Genomic DNA, 17,852 nt, shown 5'->3' on the forward strand with positions numbered 1-17,852 from the left:
TCAAGGTGACCAATTTAAAAAAAAAATCTTTTTTATGGGATGTGGGCATCGCTGGCAAGGCCAGCATTTATTGCCCATCCCTAATTGCCCTTGCAAAGATGGTGGTGAGCTGCCTTCTTGAACCGCTGCAGTCCGTGTGGTGATGGTACTCCCACAGTGTTGTTAGGGAGGGAGTTCCAGGACTTTGACCCAGTAACGATGAAAGATCGGCGATATGCTTCCAAGTCAGGGTGGTGTGTGACTTGGAGGGGAACTTGGAGGTGGTGGTGTTCCCATGTGCCTGCTGCCCTTGTCCTTCTAGGTGGAAGAGGTCGCGGGTTTGGGAGGTGCTGCCGAAGAAGCCTTGGCGAGTTGCTGCAGTGCATCTTGTAGATGGTACACACTGCAGCCACAGTACGCCGGTGGTGGAGGGAGTGAATGTTTAAGGTGGTAGATGGGGTGCCAGTCGAGCAGGTTGTTTTGTCCTGGATGGTGTCGAGCTTCTTGAGTGTTGTTGGGGCTGCACTCATCCAGGCAAGTGGAGAGTATTCCATCACACTCCTTACTTGTGCCTTGTAGATGGTAGAAAGGGATAACTCAAATTCCTTTTTATTACATTGGACTTCAGGATTTTTATTCGTATTTTGGGATAACATTCCACAATTCAGTTGATGTTTCTGTGAAAGCTAAAACCCAAAGGCCTAAAACGTTCTGACAAAAAGTAATCGACTTGAAACATTTACCCTACCGTCCTCTCTCCACAGATGCTGCCTGACCAGCATTTTCTGTTTTTATCCCAAAGTATTCATTAAATGTATTATAGTGCAAAAAAAAACTGCAGAACCAAAAAGTACAATTTTCAGTGTTGAATTAAGAAATCTTTGCTGGGGAAAGTGAGAGACAGAATTAGAGAATGACAGGGGTAGTGAATGAGGGACAGGAATAGAGAATGAATTAGAGAGAAAAACCGCGACAGAAAAACAAAGAATGACAGGGACTGAAAGACACAGAAAATGACAAGGATTAATCTAAGGAGAATGATTGGGTCAATGGATTCAATGGATAGGGAAATTAGGTGGGGTGTATAACAGGTGGCTGATCTACCACCTGAAATTGAATATCACCCCCAGTGGCTTTTAGAAACATAGAAACATAGAAAAATAGGCGCATAAGTAGGCCATTTGGCCCTTTGAGCCTGCTCCGCCATTCAATATGATCATGGCTGATCCTCTATCTCAATACCATATTCCTGCTCACTCCCCATACCCTTGATGCCTTTTGTGTCTAGAAATCTATCTATCTCCTTCTTAAATATATTCAGTGACTTGGCCTCCACCGCCTTCTGTGGTAGAGAATTCCACAGGTTCACCACCCTCTGAGTGAAGAAATTTCTCCTCATCTCAGTCCTAAATGTCCTACCCCGTATCCTGAGACTGTGACCCCTCGTTTTAGATCCCCCAGCCAGGGGAAACATCCTTCCTGCATCCAGTCTGTCTAGCCCTGTCAAAATTTTATACATTTCAGTGAGATCCCCTCTCATTCTTCTAAACTCTAGTGAATACAGGCCGAGTCGACTCAATCTCTCCTCATACGACAGTCCTGCCATTCCAGGAATCAGTCTGGTGAACCTTCGCTGCACTCCCTCTATGGCAAGTATATCCTTTCTTAGGTAAGGAGACCAAAACTGCACACAGTACTCCAGTGTGGTCTCACCAAGACCCTGTATAACTGTAGTAAGACATCCTTGCTCCTGTACTCAAATCCACTTGCAATGAAGGCCAACATGTTTGCTTTCAGTGACTGGTGTACAAGGACACCCAGGTCCCTTTGTACATCAACATTTCCCAATCTATCACCATTTAAATAATACTCTGCCTTTCTGTTTTTCCTACCGAAGTGGATAACTTCACATTTATCCACGTTATACTGCATCTGCCATGTATTTGCCCACTCACTCAACTTGTCTAAATCACCTTGAAGCCTCTTTGCATCCTCCTCACAACTCACAATCCCACCTAGTTTTGTGTCGTCAGCAAACTTGGAAATATTACATTTGGTTCCCTCATCCAAATCATTGATATATATTGTGAATAGCTGGGGCCCAAGAACTGATCCCTGCAGTACCCAACCAGTCACCGCCTGCCAACCTGAAAAAGACCCATTTATTCCTACTCTCTGTTTCCTGTCTGTTAACCAATTTTCAATCCATGCCAGTATATTACCCCCAATCCCATGTGCTTTAATTTTGCACACTAACCTCTTATACGGGACTTTATTAAAGGTCTTCTGAAAATCCAAGTACACCACATCCACTGGTTCTCCCTTATCTATTCTACCAGTTACATCCTCAAAAAACTCCAGTAGGTTTGTCAAACACGATTTCCCTTTCATAAACCCATGTTGACTTTGTCTAATCCCATTGATATTTTCCAAGTGTCCTGTTATCACATCCTTTATAATAGACTCTAGCATTTTCCCTACTACTGATGTTAGGCTAACCGGTCTGTAGTTCCCCGTTTTCTCTCTCCCTCCTTTTTTAAATAGTGGGGTTACATTTGCCACCCTCCAATCTGCAGGAACTGTTCCATAATCTATAGAATTTTGGAAGATGACAACCAATGCATCCACTATTTCCTTGGCTACCTCTTTTAGTGCTCTGGGATGCAGATTATCAGGCCCTGGGGATTTATTGGTTTTCAGTGCCATTAATTTCTCCAGCACTATTATTTTACTAATAGTAATTTCCTTTAATTCCTCCTCCTCACGAGACCCTTGGTTCCCTAGCATTTCTGGGAAGTTATTTGTGTCCTCTTCCGTGAAGACAGAACCAAAGTATTTGTTCAATTGCTCTGCCGTTTCCTTGTTCCCCATTATAAATTCTCCCGTTTCTGACTGTAAGGGACCTACATTTGTCTTCACTAATCTTTTTCTTTTTACATACTAGTAGAAGCTTTTACAGTCTGCTTTTATGTTCTTTGCAAGTTTACTCTCATACTCTATTTTTCCCCTCTTAATCAATTTCTTGGTCCTTTTTTAATGAATTCTAATCTGCTCCCAATCCTCAGGCTTGCTACTTTTTCTGGCAACTTTATATGACTCCTCTTTGGATCTAATAGTATACTTAACTTCTTTTGTTAGCCATGGTTGGGCTGCTTTTCCTTTTGTGTTTTTGCGCCAGAGAGGAATGTATAACTGTTGCAATTCATGTATTCGTTCCTTAAATGTTAGCCATTGCCTATCCACCGTCATGCCTTTTAATGAAGTTCCGCAATAGCCAACTCGCTCCTCATACCTTTGTAGTTTCCTTTGTTTAGATTTAGGACCCTAGTTTTGGATTGGACTTCTTCACTTTCCATCTTAATGAAGAATTCTATCATGTTATGGTCACTCTTCCCTAAAGGATGCCACACAACAAGATTATTAATTAACCCCTTCTTATTGTACAATACCCAATCTAGGATAGCCTGTTCCCTATTTGGCTCCTCAACGTCCTGGTCTAAAAAACCATCTTGTGCACACTCCAGGAATTCATCCTCCACAGTATTATTGCTAATTTGGTTTGGCCAGTCTACATGTAGATTAAAATTACCCATGATTACTGTAGTACCCTTCATCTTTAATTTCCTGTTTGATGCCATCCGCTACATTACCACTACAGTTTGGAGACCTATAGACAACTCCCACCAATATTTTCTGCCCCTTGGTGCTTCTTAGCTCCACCCAGACTGATTCTACATCTTTATTTTCTGAGCCAATATCCTTTCTCACTATTGCCCTGATTTCATCCTTTACTAACAACGCCACCCCACCTCCTTTTCCTTTTTGCCTGCCCTTCCTAAATATCGAATATCCTTGGATATTCAGCTCCCAGCCTTGGTCACCCTGCAGCCATGTCTCCGTAACCGCAATTATATCGTATCCATTGACATCTATTTGTGCTGTTAATTCGTCTACCTTATTACGAATGCTTCATGCATTGATAGTGCCTTTAGATTTGTCTTTTTAACATTTTTAGACATCTTAACATTTTTTTGTACTATGGCCCTACTTGTCTTACCACTTTTTGTTACCCGGACCCTATTTGTTAGTGCACTCCTTTGTTTGTACGTTCTGTCCCTTCCTGACATAATCTGGTTATCCTTACCGCAATCACTTTCCTGCACTGCTTCCTTGTCTTTTCTCTTTAGCATTCTAGATTTCTCTCCACTGGGATCCCCCCACCCCCCTTATTTAGTTTGAAGCCCTATCTACCTCCCTAGTTATTCGATTCGCTGGAACTCTGGTCCCAGCATGGTTCAGGTGTAGTCCGTCCCAGCGGAACAGCTCTCTCTTTCCCCAGTACTGGTGTCAGTGCCCCATGAATCGAAACCCACTTCTCGCACACCAATCTTTGAGCCACGCATTCATCTCCCTGATCTTATTGACCCTATGCCAATGTGCTCGTGGCTCTGGTAATAATTCAGAGATTATGACCTTTGTGGTTCTGCTTTTTTAGTCCCTACTGCTCAAACTCTCTCAGCAGAACTTCTTTCTTTGTCCTACCTATGTTGTTGGTACCTACGTGGACCACGACAGCTGGATCCTTCCCCTCCCACTCCAAGTTCTTCTCCAGCCCAGAGGAGATGTCCTTTACCCTGGCACCGGGTAGGCAACATAGCCTTTGGGACTCACGCTCCTGGCTGCAGAGAACAGTGTCTATCCTCCTAACTATACTGTCGCCTACTACAACCACCTTCCTTTTTACTCCTCCCATTTGAATGGCTTCCTGTACCACGGTGCTGTGGTCAGTTTACTCATACTCCCCACAGTCCCCGCACTTGTCGGAGTCTGCTCATCATCTGAAACGAGAAAGGACTGGTTAACAACAATAATTTGCATTTACGTAGCACCTTTAATGTAGTGAAACATCCCAAGGTACGTCACAAGATGCATCAGACAAAATCTGACATCGAGCCACATAAGGAGATAATAGAACAGGTTACCAATAGCTTGGTCGAAGAGGTAGGTTTTAAGGAGCCGCTTAAAAGAGAGGCGGAGAGGATTTGGGAGGGAATTCCAGAGTTTGGGTGGAGACCCCTTGAATTGTAAAAACGAACGTGATCCCTTTAAACCACTAGCAACCCAGTTTAACTAAAGAAAAAAAACAAGACTTGCATTTATATAGCACCTTTCACAACCTCAGGCCATCTCAAAGCGCTTTACAGCCAATTAAGTACTTTTGAAGTGTAGTCACTGTTGTAATGTAGGAAATGCAGCAGTCAATTTGTGCACAGCAAGCTCCCAGAAACAGCAATGTGATAATGACCAGATAATCTGATTTAGTGATGTTGATTGAGGGATAAATATTGGCAGGAACACCTCCCCTGCTCTTCTTCGAAATAGTGCCATGGGATCTTTTATGTCCACCTGAGAGGGAAGACGGGACCTCAGCTTAACATCTCATCTGAAAGGCGGCACCTCCGACAGTGCAGCACTCCCTCAGCAAGCACCAGAGTGTCAGCCTAGATTTTTATGTTCAAGTCTCTGGAGTGGGACTTGAACCTTCTGACTCGGAGGTGAGAGTGCTACCCACTGAGCCAGGGTTCTGATCACCTTTACTGTGTAGGGACAAGAGGGGATTGAAGAAGGGCTGTGAATTACGACCATTATTCCATCTGTGGTGCCATAGGCTCCTCCCTCCAGTGTGTGTGCCTCACTCAGTGCGCTTCCTCCCCCCTCTGCCCCGGAACCATTGTGCGGAGCCAGCTGTGGCTGGGCGCCGGGGTTCTTTTATTCGTGTGTGACCAGGTTTCCGGTGAGGTGGTCGGAGGGATTTGTGTGGGAGGCTGGTTTCCTGGGAGATGGCTGACAGCAAAGTGGAGGCGGCAGGTGTGATCCCGGAGCCGGGGCTCGGCGGAGCCACGCAGACCAACAATAACCCGCTGGCCAGGAAGCTGAATAAAATACTGGAGACCCGGCTGGACAATGATAAGGTGGGTGAGCCACGCCACGTCTTCTCGGTCAGTGAGCCTGCTTGTCAGTGCACTGAGCTGTGAGCTGTAGTATTAATAACTATTTATTTAGTCGAAATAATGCTGTAGAGAAAAAGGTTCCTGCAATTTTGCAAAACATTTCCCGTCTTGAAGCAATTCTTGAAGCTGCCAAACCTCCGGGTACATTGCAATTAAAAAACATTGCTGCCAATACAGAGACCCGCAGAATGCCCTGACCAGGGGTAACAGTCTTCCTCTAGCATAGAAACATAGAAGAATAGGAGCAGGAGTAGGCCATTCGGCCCTTCGAGCCTGCTCCGCCATTCAATGAGATCATGGTTGATCATCCAAATTCAGTACCCTGTCCCTGCCTTCTCCCCATATCCCTTGATCCCTTTAGCCTTAAGAAATATATCCAACTCTTTCTTGAATATATTTAATGAACTGGCCTCCACCACCCTCTGTGGCAGTGAATTCCACAGGTTCACCACTCTCTGGGTGAAGAAATTCCTCCTCATTTCAGTCCTAAATGGCTTACCCCTTATCCTTAGACTATGACCCCTGGTTCTGGACTCCCCGGCCATCAGAAACATCCTTCCTGCATCTAGTCTGTCCAGGCCTGACAGAATTTTATAGGTTTCGATGAGATCCCCTCTCAATCTTCTAAATTCCAGTGAGTATAAGCCCAATCGACACAATCTCTCCTCATACATCATTCCTGCCATCCCAGGTATCAGCCTGGTGAATCTTCGCTGCACTCCTTCCATGGCAAGAACGTCCTTCCTCAGGTAAGGCGACTAAAACTGCACACAATACTCAAGGTGCAGTCTCACCAAGACCCTGTACAACTGTAGCAAGACATCCTTGTTCCTGTACTCGAACCCTCTTGCTACGAAGGCCAACATACCATTTGCCTTCTTAACCGCCTGCTGCACCTGCATGCTTACCTTCAGCGACTGGTGCACAAGAACACCCAGGTCTCTTTGCACTTCCCCTTCTCCCAATCTATTGCCATTCAAATAATCTGAAAGCCTTGCAAGTATCGATGCCTTCTCTGAGGAGTTTGAAAATGTGATATGCTTGGATATTTCAATGTTCAATGTGGTGATGATAGGGGGAAAGGCGCAGCTCCATCATGCCCCTGATTTTGCGGTGGGTAATCTTGACAAACTGTCAGTGTTTGCCGTCATTACCCCTCCGAACTTGACCGCAACTTCAGGATTTAGCTCATGTGCAGCCTAACGTGTTGCGGTCAGTCATTCACTGCTCCGACACTGGCTGCGCTGTGGCACATCCACCCCCTGCCCATAGCCAGCAATTAGTGAAACCAGTGGCACTGATGAAAACTTGGGCTTTTCTGCGCTAATATCGCTGTTCAATACCCCATTTAATATTAAGCCTTATTGAAATAGGTGTAACTGGGGTTTTAACAGTGTATTGACTGCTAGACAAGCGTTCTGGCCCTGAAAAACTAATTTTATATTTATGGAGTGTCAAATCTCTCCATTATGATAAAAATTACAATAAAAAAAACCTTTTTTTAATAAAGTTTGTTTATGATATTTCAGCTTCTACTTTATCCCCATGTGAAAGTCTCAATCGTTATATTGCTCTCTGTAACATTTTTAAAAAGTCCAGATAAAAGCTGCTTTTCATTTCCTGCTTTGCTGTCTGTGAGAATTCTCACAATGTGATTGGTTGCTTGGAGAGCTTGTTGATGTCACTGCAGCTGTTCGTTGGAAATTCCCATTACAGAGCGCTACAATGGATTGCACGTCGAGAAAGGCAAGATCTCTGTGGGCAGCATTCTTCGAGGTCAGCGGCGAGCCCCTTTGCTTCACCACTGACTGTTAACATATAGGCCCATAATTTGCAATGTGTAACGCTCTTTAAATCGGCGCATTCGCACTTGTTAAAGGTAACATTTAAATTTTGATTTAAAACGTTTCTCATACTCACATATAAATAGCCTCATTGGGCAAGCATTCTTTTTGTCACTATGGTCCTTAGCCCAATACGGACCGGACCATCGCTCCCTCAAGTTAAAGGGTGCAGACTTGAGCATATCTGGTGCACAACTGATTTAGCTATCCATCACCAGATCTGGCTGGATCACATCAAGTCCATGAAACCCCCCTCCTACTCCCTTGACCCCATTCCCAGAAAACAGCTAGCCGTCCAGCATCCCTTTCTGGTTCCCGCTCCTCAGGTACAGTCCCCCTCCCTATCACACCACTGTCACCACCCTCATCTTAAAACAAAAACACCCTTAATGTCTCTATCATTGCAAACTACCATGGCATATGCACCATCGCTTTCCTTTCCAAAGACTTTGATTGATTGTGCTGTTGTCACCCAAACCTATGCCCACTTTTATCATGACTCCATGTTTGAACCTGTCCAATAACGTTTCTGCTTCGATCGTAGCCAGAGTTCTCCAGAAATGGCTTCTCTTCATGCCCCTGCACTGTTATATATCCTTGGATCCTTCTAGTCCTCATCTGCATTATGCCCCCTAATGACAACAACTGCAGATATGGGGTCAGTTTCCACAGGTTTGCTGATGACACCCAGATCTATCTCCATCACCTCCCTTGAGCCCTCCACTACCTGTGTTGTGAGACTGCTTGTCTGAGATATTATAGTCTTGGATGAGCTACAATTTCTGGCAGCTAAATGTTGGGCAGATTGAAGCCATTGGCCTGGATTTTGCAGTCAGCGGTGAAGTGACGGTGCTTGCCGCTGACCTCGAAGAAAGCGGCCCACAAACATTTAGCGGGCTCTGTGGCATCGATTTCACCTCTCCCGATGCTGATTTAATTCTGGTGCCATCTATCGGGGATCTCTGGCATCCAGCAACAGTGATGTCATCAAACAGGCTAAGCAGCCAATCACATTGAAGAATTCTCACAAACTGCAAACCAGGAAGTAACAAGCAGGTTTGATCATTCACTTCTATAATTTTACAGAAAGCAAAATAAAGATTGGGCATACACATGGAATTAAGGTAGAAGCTGAAATATCATAAACAAACTTAAAACATTTTTTTTAATTCTAAAGATTTATGGAATTTTTAATCATAGAATGGAAGGATTTGACACTCTACAAATAGTTAATTTTTTTCAGGGCCAGCGAGGTTGTTCATGACTTAGTACACCATTAAAAACTCAGATACACCTCATTCAACAAGGCTTAACTTTTTCAAGGGTTTTTACAGCAAGAATAAAGCGTAACAAGTGGAAATTCCTGTAAATTCAGTGATTTCTAATTGATTTCCATCTGCGAGGACTGCAACAGCGCACCCTGTGGAGGAACAGGGTATCACTGACAGCAACTTCAGGATTTCCACGTTTAAATGCGCATGTGCAGAAGTTGCTGTCAGTTTTACAGAGTAATGATGGCGAACACTGACAGTTTTGACGTCATTTACAATTGCAAATTCCGGGCCGACATCTTTGGCCTCCACCATAAACTCCATACCTTTTCCACCGATTCTATCTCAGGCTGAACCCGATTGATCACAAACTTAGTGTCCTTTTCGAGCCTCAGCTGAATTTCCGATCCCGTATCCTCTCCATCACAAAGACTGCCTACATCCATCTCCATAACATCGCCCGTCTCTGCCCCAGTGCGTCTATTGCTGAAACCCTCAGCCATGCCTTTGTCACCTCCTGGCTGGCCTGCGACCCTCCAGCCAGCATAAACTTCTGCTTGTCCAAAACGTTGCTGTCCGATCACATCCCTATTAAGTTCTGCTCACCCATCACCCTTGTCCTCGCTAACCTACATTGGCTCCCGGTTCCCCAATACTTTAAATTTAAAATCCTCACCCTTGTGTTTAAATCCATTCATGGCCTTACCCCTTCCTATCTCTCAAACCTCCTCAGTCCGACAACCCCCCACCCCCATCCAAACTCCCCATTCCTTTAATTGTGGCATTCCAATGTCCCACAATTGGCAACCTTGTTTCTGCTGCCTCGGCCTCACACTCTGGAATTCCCTCCATAACGCCTCGCCTCTCCACCTCCTTTAAGATGCTCCTTAAAACCCACCTCTTCGACCAAGCTTTTTATCACCCCTGCTAATATCCCTTTCTTGGGCTTGGTGGTCATTTTTTCCCTTGAGCCTTTGTGAAGCATCTTGGGATGTTTTTTTCAAAGATGTTCTATAAGTACAAGTTGTTGCTGTTGTATCTGTAGCAATGTTGTAAACGTATTGGTGAAGATTTCCTCTGTTGGGAATTCATGGTGATATTGAAAACGTATTTGAAAAACATACTGACCAAGGAAGTTACCCTCACGTTTAAATGGGTTTACAATGTCACTCCTGACAATTCTTCTGTACTGACAGCTCTGATCTATCAAATCAATATTAAAGATTACTAGCCTCTAATAAGTAGTTATTGGAATCTATAATTAATGACAGAATGACTGAGTACTTAGAGAAATTTGAGCTGATTAGAGAGAGCCAACATGGATTTGTAAAGGGTAGGTCATATCTAGCGAAGCTAATAGAATGAGGCCATTCAGGAGAGAAGTTAGGAAACACTTTCGCATAAAGGGTGGGAGAAGTATGGAATTTTCTCCCATAAAAAGCAGTAGATGATATCTCGATTAGTAATTTTAAACCTGAGATTGCTAGATTTGTTTCTAGCCAAGGGTATTAAGGGATAGGCAGATGGATGGAGTTAGGATATCGATCAGCTGTGATCTCATTGAATGGCGGAACAGGCTCGCGGGGCTGAACGGCCTACTCCTTTCCCCATGTTCCTATGATATTGTGAGCTCTGCATGCAGGTAGAAATAAAGATCTTTGTTGAAGAGGTTTTTTACCTAGCTCTATATGTTATAACAATATTTGTTTTGCAGTTGAAGTCAGTTTTAGTACAACTTTGTTTCTGTAGTCCTGTCATTGGTGATTAGAGTCAGAAGCTGGGAGTGAAGAGGCCTGTGGGCTGAGTGCCCAAACTGTGCAGCTTGGCATTGGAAAAATCGAATATATCTTAATAGTGAATGGAGCGAAGAAGATTCTTCCCTCCATGGAGCAGGCTTCCACATCTCTCACAGTAAAACAAAAATGCCAAGTGTGGGGCACTGTAGGGTTAAAGTGCAATAATGCTTAATTAAGAAATTAAAGATTGATAACAGAAAATGTTGGAAACACCCAGCAGGCCAGGCAACATCAGTGGAGAGAGAAACAGAGTTAACGTTTCAGGCCTGTGACCCTTCGTCAGAACTGGTAAAAGTTGGAGATGCAACAGGTTTTAAGCAGGTGGAGAGGCAGGGAAAGGGGGTGGGGTGGTGGGGGGGAGGAACTAAAGGGACGGTCTGTGCTAGGATTGAACTCGGCCGAGATAAAATGTTGCGGAACACCTCCGTTCAGTCTGTAAGGGTGACCCTGAGCTTCCGGTCGCTTGTCACTTTAATTCACCGCTCCACTCCCACTCTGACCTCTCTGTCCTTGGCCTCTTACACTGTTCTAATGAAGCTCAACGTAAGCTCGAGGAACAGCACCTCATCTTTCAATTAGGTACTTTACAGCCTTCTGGACTCAACATTGAGTACAACAATTTCAGACTATACTCCTGAGGTCTCCACCATCACAGAAGCCAGCCTTCAGCCAATTCGATTCACTCCATGTAATATCAAGAAACGGCTGAGTGCACTGGATACAGCAAAGGCTATAGGCCCCGACAACATCCCGGCTATCGTGCTGAAGACTTGTGCTCCAGAAATAGCCGCACCTCTAGCCAAGCTGTTCCAGTACAGCTACAACACTGGCATCTATCCGACAATGTGGAAAACTGCCCAGGTATGTCCTGTCCACAAAAAGCAGGACAAATCCAACCCGCCCAATTACCGCCCCATCAGTCTACCCTCGATCATCAGCAAAGTGATGGAAGGTGTCATCGACAGTGCTATCAAGCGGCACTTACTCACCAATAACCTGCTCACAGATGCCCAGTTTGGGTTCCGCCAAGACCACTTGGCTCCCGACCTCATTACAGCCTTGGTCCAAACATGGTCAAAGGAGCTGAATTCAAGGCAGCATTTGACCGAGTGTGGTACAAAGGAGCCCTAATAAAACTGAAGTCAATGGGAATTGGGGGGAAAACGCTCCACTGGCTGGAGTCATACCTAGCACAAAGGAAGATGGTTGTGGTGGTTGAAGGTCAGTCACCACAGCCCCAGGGCATCGCTGCAGGAGTTCCTCAGGGCAGTGTCCTAGGCCCAACCATCTTCAGCTGCTTCATCAATGACCTTCCCTCCAACATAAGGTCAGAAATGGGGATGTTCGCTGATAACTGCACAGTGTTCAGCACCATTCACAACTGCTCAGATAATGAAGCAGTCCATGCCTGCATGCAACAAGACCTGGACGATGTTCAGGCTTGGGCTGATGAGCGGCAGGTAACATTCGCGCCACAGAAGTGCCAGTTAATGACTATCTCCAACAAGCGAGAGTCTAACCACCTCCCCTTGACATTCAATGGCATTACCATCGCTGAATCCCCCACCATCAATATCCTGGGGGTCACCATTAACCAGAAATTTAACTGGACCAGCCACATAAATACTGTGGCAACAAGAGCAGGTCAGAGGCTAGGTATTATGCAGTGTCTCATCTCCTGACTCCCCAAAGCCTTTCCACCATCTACAAGGCACAAGTAAGGAGTGTGATGGAATATTCTCCACTTGCCTGGATGAGTGCAGCTCTAACAACATTCAAGAAGCTCGACACCATCCAGGACAAAGCGGCCCACTTGATTGGCACCCCATCCACCACCTTAAACATTCATTCCCTCCACCACCGGCGTACCGTGGCTGCAGTGTGTACCATCTATAAGATGCACTGCAGCAACTCGCCAAGGCTTCTTCGGCAGCACCTCCCAAACCCGCGACCTCTACCATCTAGAAGGACAAGGGCAACAGGTGCATTGGAACACCACCACCTCCAAGTCACACACCATCCTGACTTAGAAGTATATCGCCGTTTCTTCATCGTCGCTGAGTCAAAATCCTGGAACTCCCTCCCTAACAGCACTGTGGGAGTACCTTCAGCACACGGACTGCAGCAGTTCAAGAAGGCGGCTCACCACCACCTTCTCAAGGACAATTAGGGATGGGCAATAAATGCTGGCCTTGCCAGCGACGCCCACATCCCTTAAACGAATAAAAAAAAAAAACTTTTTTCAGGCGGTAGCTGTTGATGATTCAGACATCCCCATTTGCAACATTTTATCTCCCCTGAGTTAAATTCTAGCAGAGACTGTGCCTTCAGTGCACCCCCCCCACCCTTTCCCTGCCTCTGCACCTGCTTAAAACCTGTTCCATCTCTAACTTTTACCAGTTCTGACGAAGGGTCACAGACCTGAAACGTTAACTCTGTTTCTCTCTCCACGGATGCTGCCTGGCCTGCTGAGTGTTTCCAGCATTTTCTGTTGTTATTTCAGATTTCCAGCATCCGCTGTATTTTCCTATTGAATTAAAGATTGATGTTGCCTCATTTGAAATAAAGGGAGTGATTTTTGCCAATGGGGGCGCATTGGAGGCGGGACTGCTGATTGTCAGGTTTTAGTCCCGCCTCCATCGACTTGTGGCCAATCCACGCTAAGTTCCCTTTATTGACCTCGTCAGCGGGCTTAGCAGGCCAATTAAGTGAAAGCCAGTGACAGAGAACGTTAGCGTATGACGTTTGATCTGTCAAAAAATTTTGACAGATGAATTGTCATTGTTTGACAGCTTTGAGAACCTGTCAAACAGTGACATTCTCTGTTGTTTGGTGAGTTCTTGTACTCGAGGCTCACCAAACCTATTTCCTGAGCAGAAAGCAGATGGCTGTTGCATCGGAGAATGCAGCAGTCATTCTGTCATCTCTGCCGGAGCCTCCGGATCCCCAACGATTGAAGGCTGCAGGAAGAAACAAAGGTAAGTAAACTTTTTCTAAGACTTTTCACTCACCTCACATACTTACCACTCCACACTTGTACCCATCACTTACCTCCACAGCGCACTTTTGGACCCCTCTCACCCCCACAGACCCACTGCTCGCCTCGCTGACCCTGGTGGGGTTTCCCGATGTCGGGAAGCCCGCACTCATGTTGGAAAAATGGGAATAATCCTCTTAACTACCTGTTAAGTAGCTGTAATCCCCTTCCTGCCTCCAGGAGACGGGATCCGGCGCGGGTTGGGTACCCGCCTCCTGGGAAGATGGCATGGAGGCGGGATGGGTACCCCGCCCCCAGACACTGCCATTTTCCCAGCAGTCCTGCCTCCCCAGGGTTGGCAAAATCACCCCCAAAGTGACAGTTTTTATAGAATTGTGACCCCTACTTCCTTCTATCCTAGTCTGTTTATGGTTATTTGGAATATACCACAGTAAGTGATCTGACATTGAGCCTGCCATGCTTGTTACTGTGTCACAGACTATCAGAGAACCTGGGTCAGACTGGGCAAAAAAGGGAATACGAAGGGAGAGTGCACCAAAGCTTGTGAGCCTGTTAGAGAGACAAGAATTATGTTTTGTTTGCTTTTAAAAGTAAACTAGAAATAGAGTTGATCCTAGTTGGGCCAGATCACAGTCTCTAAGTATTTTCTGAGGACCTCCCTTTTTCTTGCTTTAATATGCTGAATCAATATGAGTAATGGAAAAATGATCAGCCACTTCTGAAAGTATTTTTAACATCTGTCCACACAAAATAATTGTGCATATAATTTTTACATCTCAATATTCTAGTACAAAATTTTTGTTGCGAACTATTGAGCATCTCGAATTTGAATCTTGTGCATGTACAAGTGAGTTAATGCTGGAGAAAGTGTGTGCTGACATCAAAATTGGTGCATCATGATATTTAGCAAAGGGAGTGCTTTATCACCAACTAAAATCCATTTCCATTGCACTTATTTGATTTTTCATAATTATGATTGTTATGCTGTTAAGAGAAGGCTGAAAGGACTATTGAAATGATACTGCATTGCATTACAGGTAGACTATCCTTTATCCGCACTTCCGAAAACCGAAAACCTCTAAAAACCTAAAGTTTTTTCGTGGCGCGTAAGTCGTGCGCACGACATGACCCGAGTGGCGCCAAACATGACAGGAGTGGTCCGGGAGCTCTGCCTGTCCCTGTGAGCAGGGCAGAGGGTCACAGAGTTCCCTCCTGGGTAGGAGATTGCAGGCCGAGCCGGGCAGTGTGAAGGAAGGTACCGGGAGAGTGAACCCAACAATACAGCGGCCCGTCCGATAGCTGCAGCGGCCCGTCCGATAGTCTTTTCTTCCCCCCCCACCCCCGGACCTGATTTGCGGGCCAGCTTAGTGTAGGAGTCAGCCGATATCCGGCTTTCCCACAACTGGCAGCGGCAGTCAAGCCCCAGACCCCCGCTAAGTCAAGGAATTCAGATACGGAGCAGGGGGAGCTGGAAACCTCGATCTAACGGCAGAAATCAGCAGCCGTTTTGTTAGGTTCTTTTTCTTCCCCTAGCATTTTTTTAAACAGTCAGGCTGTGGAAAGAGTCTCTGTAACTTAGCAACAGCTTCAGAGACGCTTCCAAGGCAGGGCCCCGAGTGTTTACAAGCTGTTGCTAAGCAACAGTGTTTGTTGTCAGATACGGAGATGAAAACCTTCTGAAATCCGAAAAATTCCGAAAACCGAAACACAGCTGGTCCCAAGGTTTTCGGATAAAGGATAGTCTACCTGTACTGTCTTTCTGTTAGATATTGGCCCAGTAATTCCGTTCCAAACGCGTGAGTACGGTCGGGGGTACTCGCGCGTCTGGCTGGAGGAAATGCCGGTTTTCAGCATGCACAGCGCATGCGGAGAAAACCGGCACTTCCTGTCCTCTGAACGAAGGGGTTCAGAGGCACAGCGCGTGCGCAGTGAACTTCGTCGATTTCATTCATGGATTCAGTGAGGGTAAGTCCTTGCAACTTACACATGAAAAAAGCATGTGTAAAGTTGCTCCAGAGGCTGCGGAGGAAGATATATTTTATCGTGGAGCTTCTGAAAGGCAATATTTTTGTTTGGGAAAGGGAGGAAAGTTATTTTAAGAAATGATGAGAAGTTTTAAAGTTTAATTTTTTTTTTTTTTTAAACGGGTTTTCAGTACTGTAGGTAGAAGGAGCAATTGTGGCTGTGTGAATTGAATTTGCTGTGTTTAATGTGAAAATGACTGTTCTAAAATATATTCTTTTAAGTAATTATGTATGTATGTCCGTATATATTCCTTTACGTATCTATATATATAAAGCGGCTCTTCTGTCTGTCTGTCCCGATGTCTGTCTGTCCGTGTTCTATACGTTTGAAAGTTATAGAGCGTACCGACGCGCGCGTCGCCTCAAAAGAAAGCTTGCGATTCCGGACTGGTCATAGGCGTATTTACCTTTTCGGCCGGACAAAAACCGCGCCCGCGGTATCCGAAAAACGTTCAGCGTTCCGTTCATTAGCACCTCATTAGCGACCGTGTGACGTTGAGGTCGACCAATCGGACGGCGGGTTCCTGGCGCGTGCCGTCCTACAGTTGAGTGTCGAGTGACTCGACTCGATTGACCAATCCTACGCTTCGGTGACCTGACCGGTCGACCAATCGGTGCGTGTGTGGGCGGGCCTTATCCTTCTGAACCGAGGTGAGTGGCCGCCATCTTGCTTCCATTCTTTTTCCTGCTTTCTGCGTCTTTCTTTTCAAATATACATTTCCAGCAAAATAAAATTGAATTTATTAAATTGTTTTAAAAAAAACTTCATTCATTTGTAAATATTTTTTCTAAACTGAACATTCTTTTTCCTACCTTTTCCCGTTTTTTTGTTAGGCCTGAAAGCCTGGGACTTTCTTGCCCAGCCAGGCCCGAGCTAGGGCTTCTGCTAAGCTCCTCATCCACCCCCCCCCCCCCCGCCCCCGTCACGTTACCCGGGGCAACGGCCTCAGCCACGAGGGTCAGGGTGCGTGCGCAGCAGGAACAGGTGAGACGCGGCGTCGGATCTCGGCCTTGGTTAGCGGGAAGGGTTACCCCGGCAACCAGAGCCGCAATCGGCGGAATTCAAGCCGGCTCGGAGAGCGGGGCGGGGCGGCGGTTGGTGCTTGGAGAGCGGGGCTCTCGGCCGGAGGGGGGCGGGGCTCGGAGAGCGGGGCTCTCGGCCGGGAGGGGGGCGGGGCTCGGAGAGCGGGCCTCTCGGCCGGGGGTGGGTGGGGCTCGGATGAGCGCGGCTCTCGGCCGGGGGGGGCGGGGCTCGGAGAGCGCGGCTCTCGGCCGGGGGGGGGGGGTGCGGGGCTCGAAGAGAAGAGGCCGCCAGTTGCGAAGCCGCCTTGACGCCGGCACGCATGCGCACGGCCCCCGTGACGCCAGCACGCATGTGCACGGCCCGCCACTGCGTCTATGCTTTTGGTCTGCGCAGTGGCGTCGGTGAGAAGTTGTTGGCTGGAGAGGGAAGAGATGCTTTGAGGAGATGTAGTGAAAGTCAAATCGGGTCCTGGAGTCTGCAGGAATTAAAGATTAATCTGGACACTACTGTGAGCAAACTTGGGGGGGGTGAAGAGAGAGCGACTGGGGGGGGGTGAAGAGAGAGCGACTGGGGGGGTGAGAGAGAGCGACTGTGGGGGGGAAGAGAGAGCGACTGGGGGGGGGAAGAGAGAGCGACTGTGGAGGGGGGAAGAGAGAGCGACTGGGGGGGAGAGAGAGCGACTGGGAGGAGCGACTGGAAGAGAGAGCGACTGGGGGGGAAGAGAGAGCGACTGTGGGGGGGGGAAGAGAGAGCGACTGGGGGGGGGGAAAGAGAGAGCGACTGTGGGGGGGGGAAGAGAGCGGACTGTGGGGGGGGGAAGAGAGAGCGACTGTGGTGCGGGGGAAGAGAGCGACTGTTGGGGGGGGGAAAGAGAGCGCGACTGTTGGGGGGGGGAAGAGAGCGAG

At 46.7% G+C, this 17,852-nt stretch overlaps 1 protein-coding gene across 1 annotated transcript in view; it reads left to right on the forward strand.

Annotated features, from left to right (window-relative positions):
- Positions 1-5,705: 5,705 nt before the first annotated feature.
- Positions 5,706-17,852, forward strand: part of cog6 (component of oligomeric golgi complex 6) — a 149,153-nt gene continuing 137,006 nt past the window's right edge. Inside the window, exon 1 of the mRNA XM_085999410.1 lies at positions 5,706-5,951. Coding sequence (XP_085855536.1) covers positions 5,820-5,951 — 132 coding nt within the window. The 5' untranslated portion in view covers positions 5,706-5,819. The remainder of the gene's footprint in view (positions 5,952-17,852) is intronic.

Source organism: Somniosus microcephalus, chromosome 10 (assembly GCF_052327205.1).
Source record: "Somniosus microcephalus isolate GS21.2 chromosome 10, FLI_Smic_1.0, whole genome shotgun sequence".
In the NCBI taxonomy this organism is placed as follows: domain Eukaryota; kingdom Metazoa; phylum Chordata; class Chondrichthyes; order Squaliformes; family Somniosidae; genus Somniosus; species Somniosus microcephalus.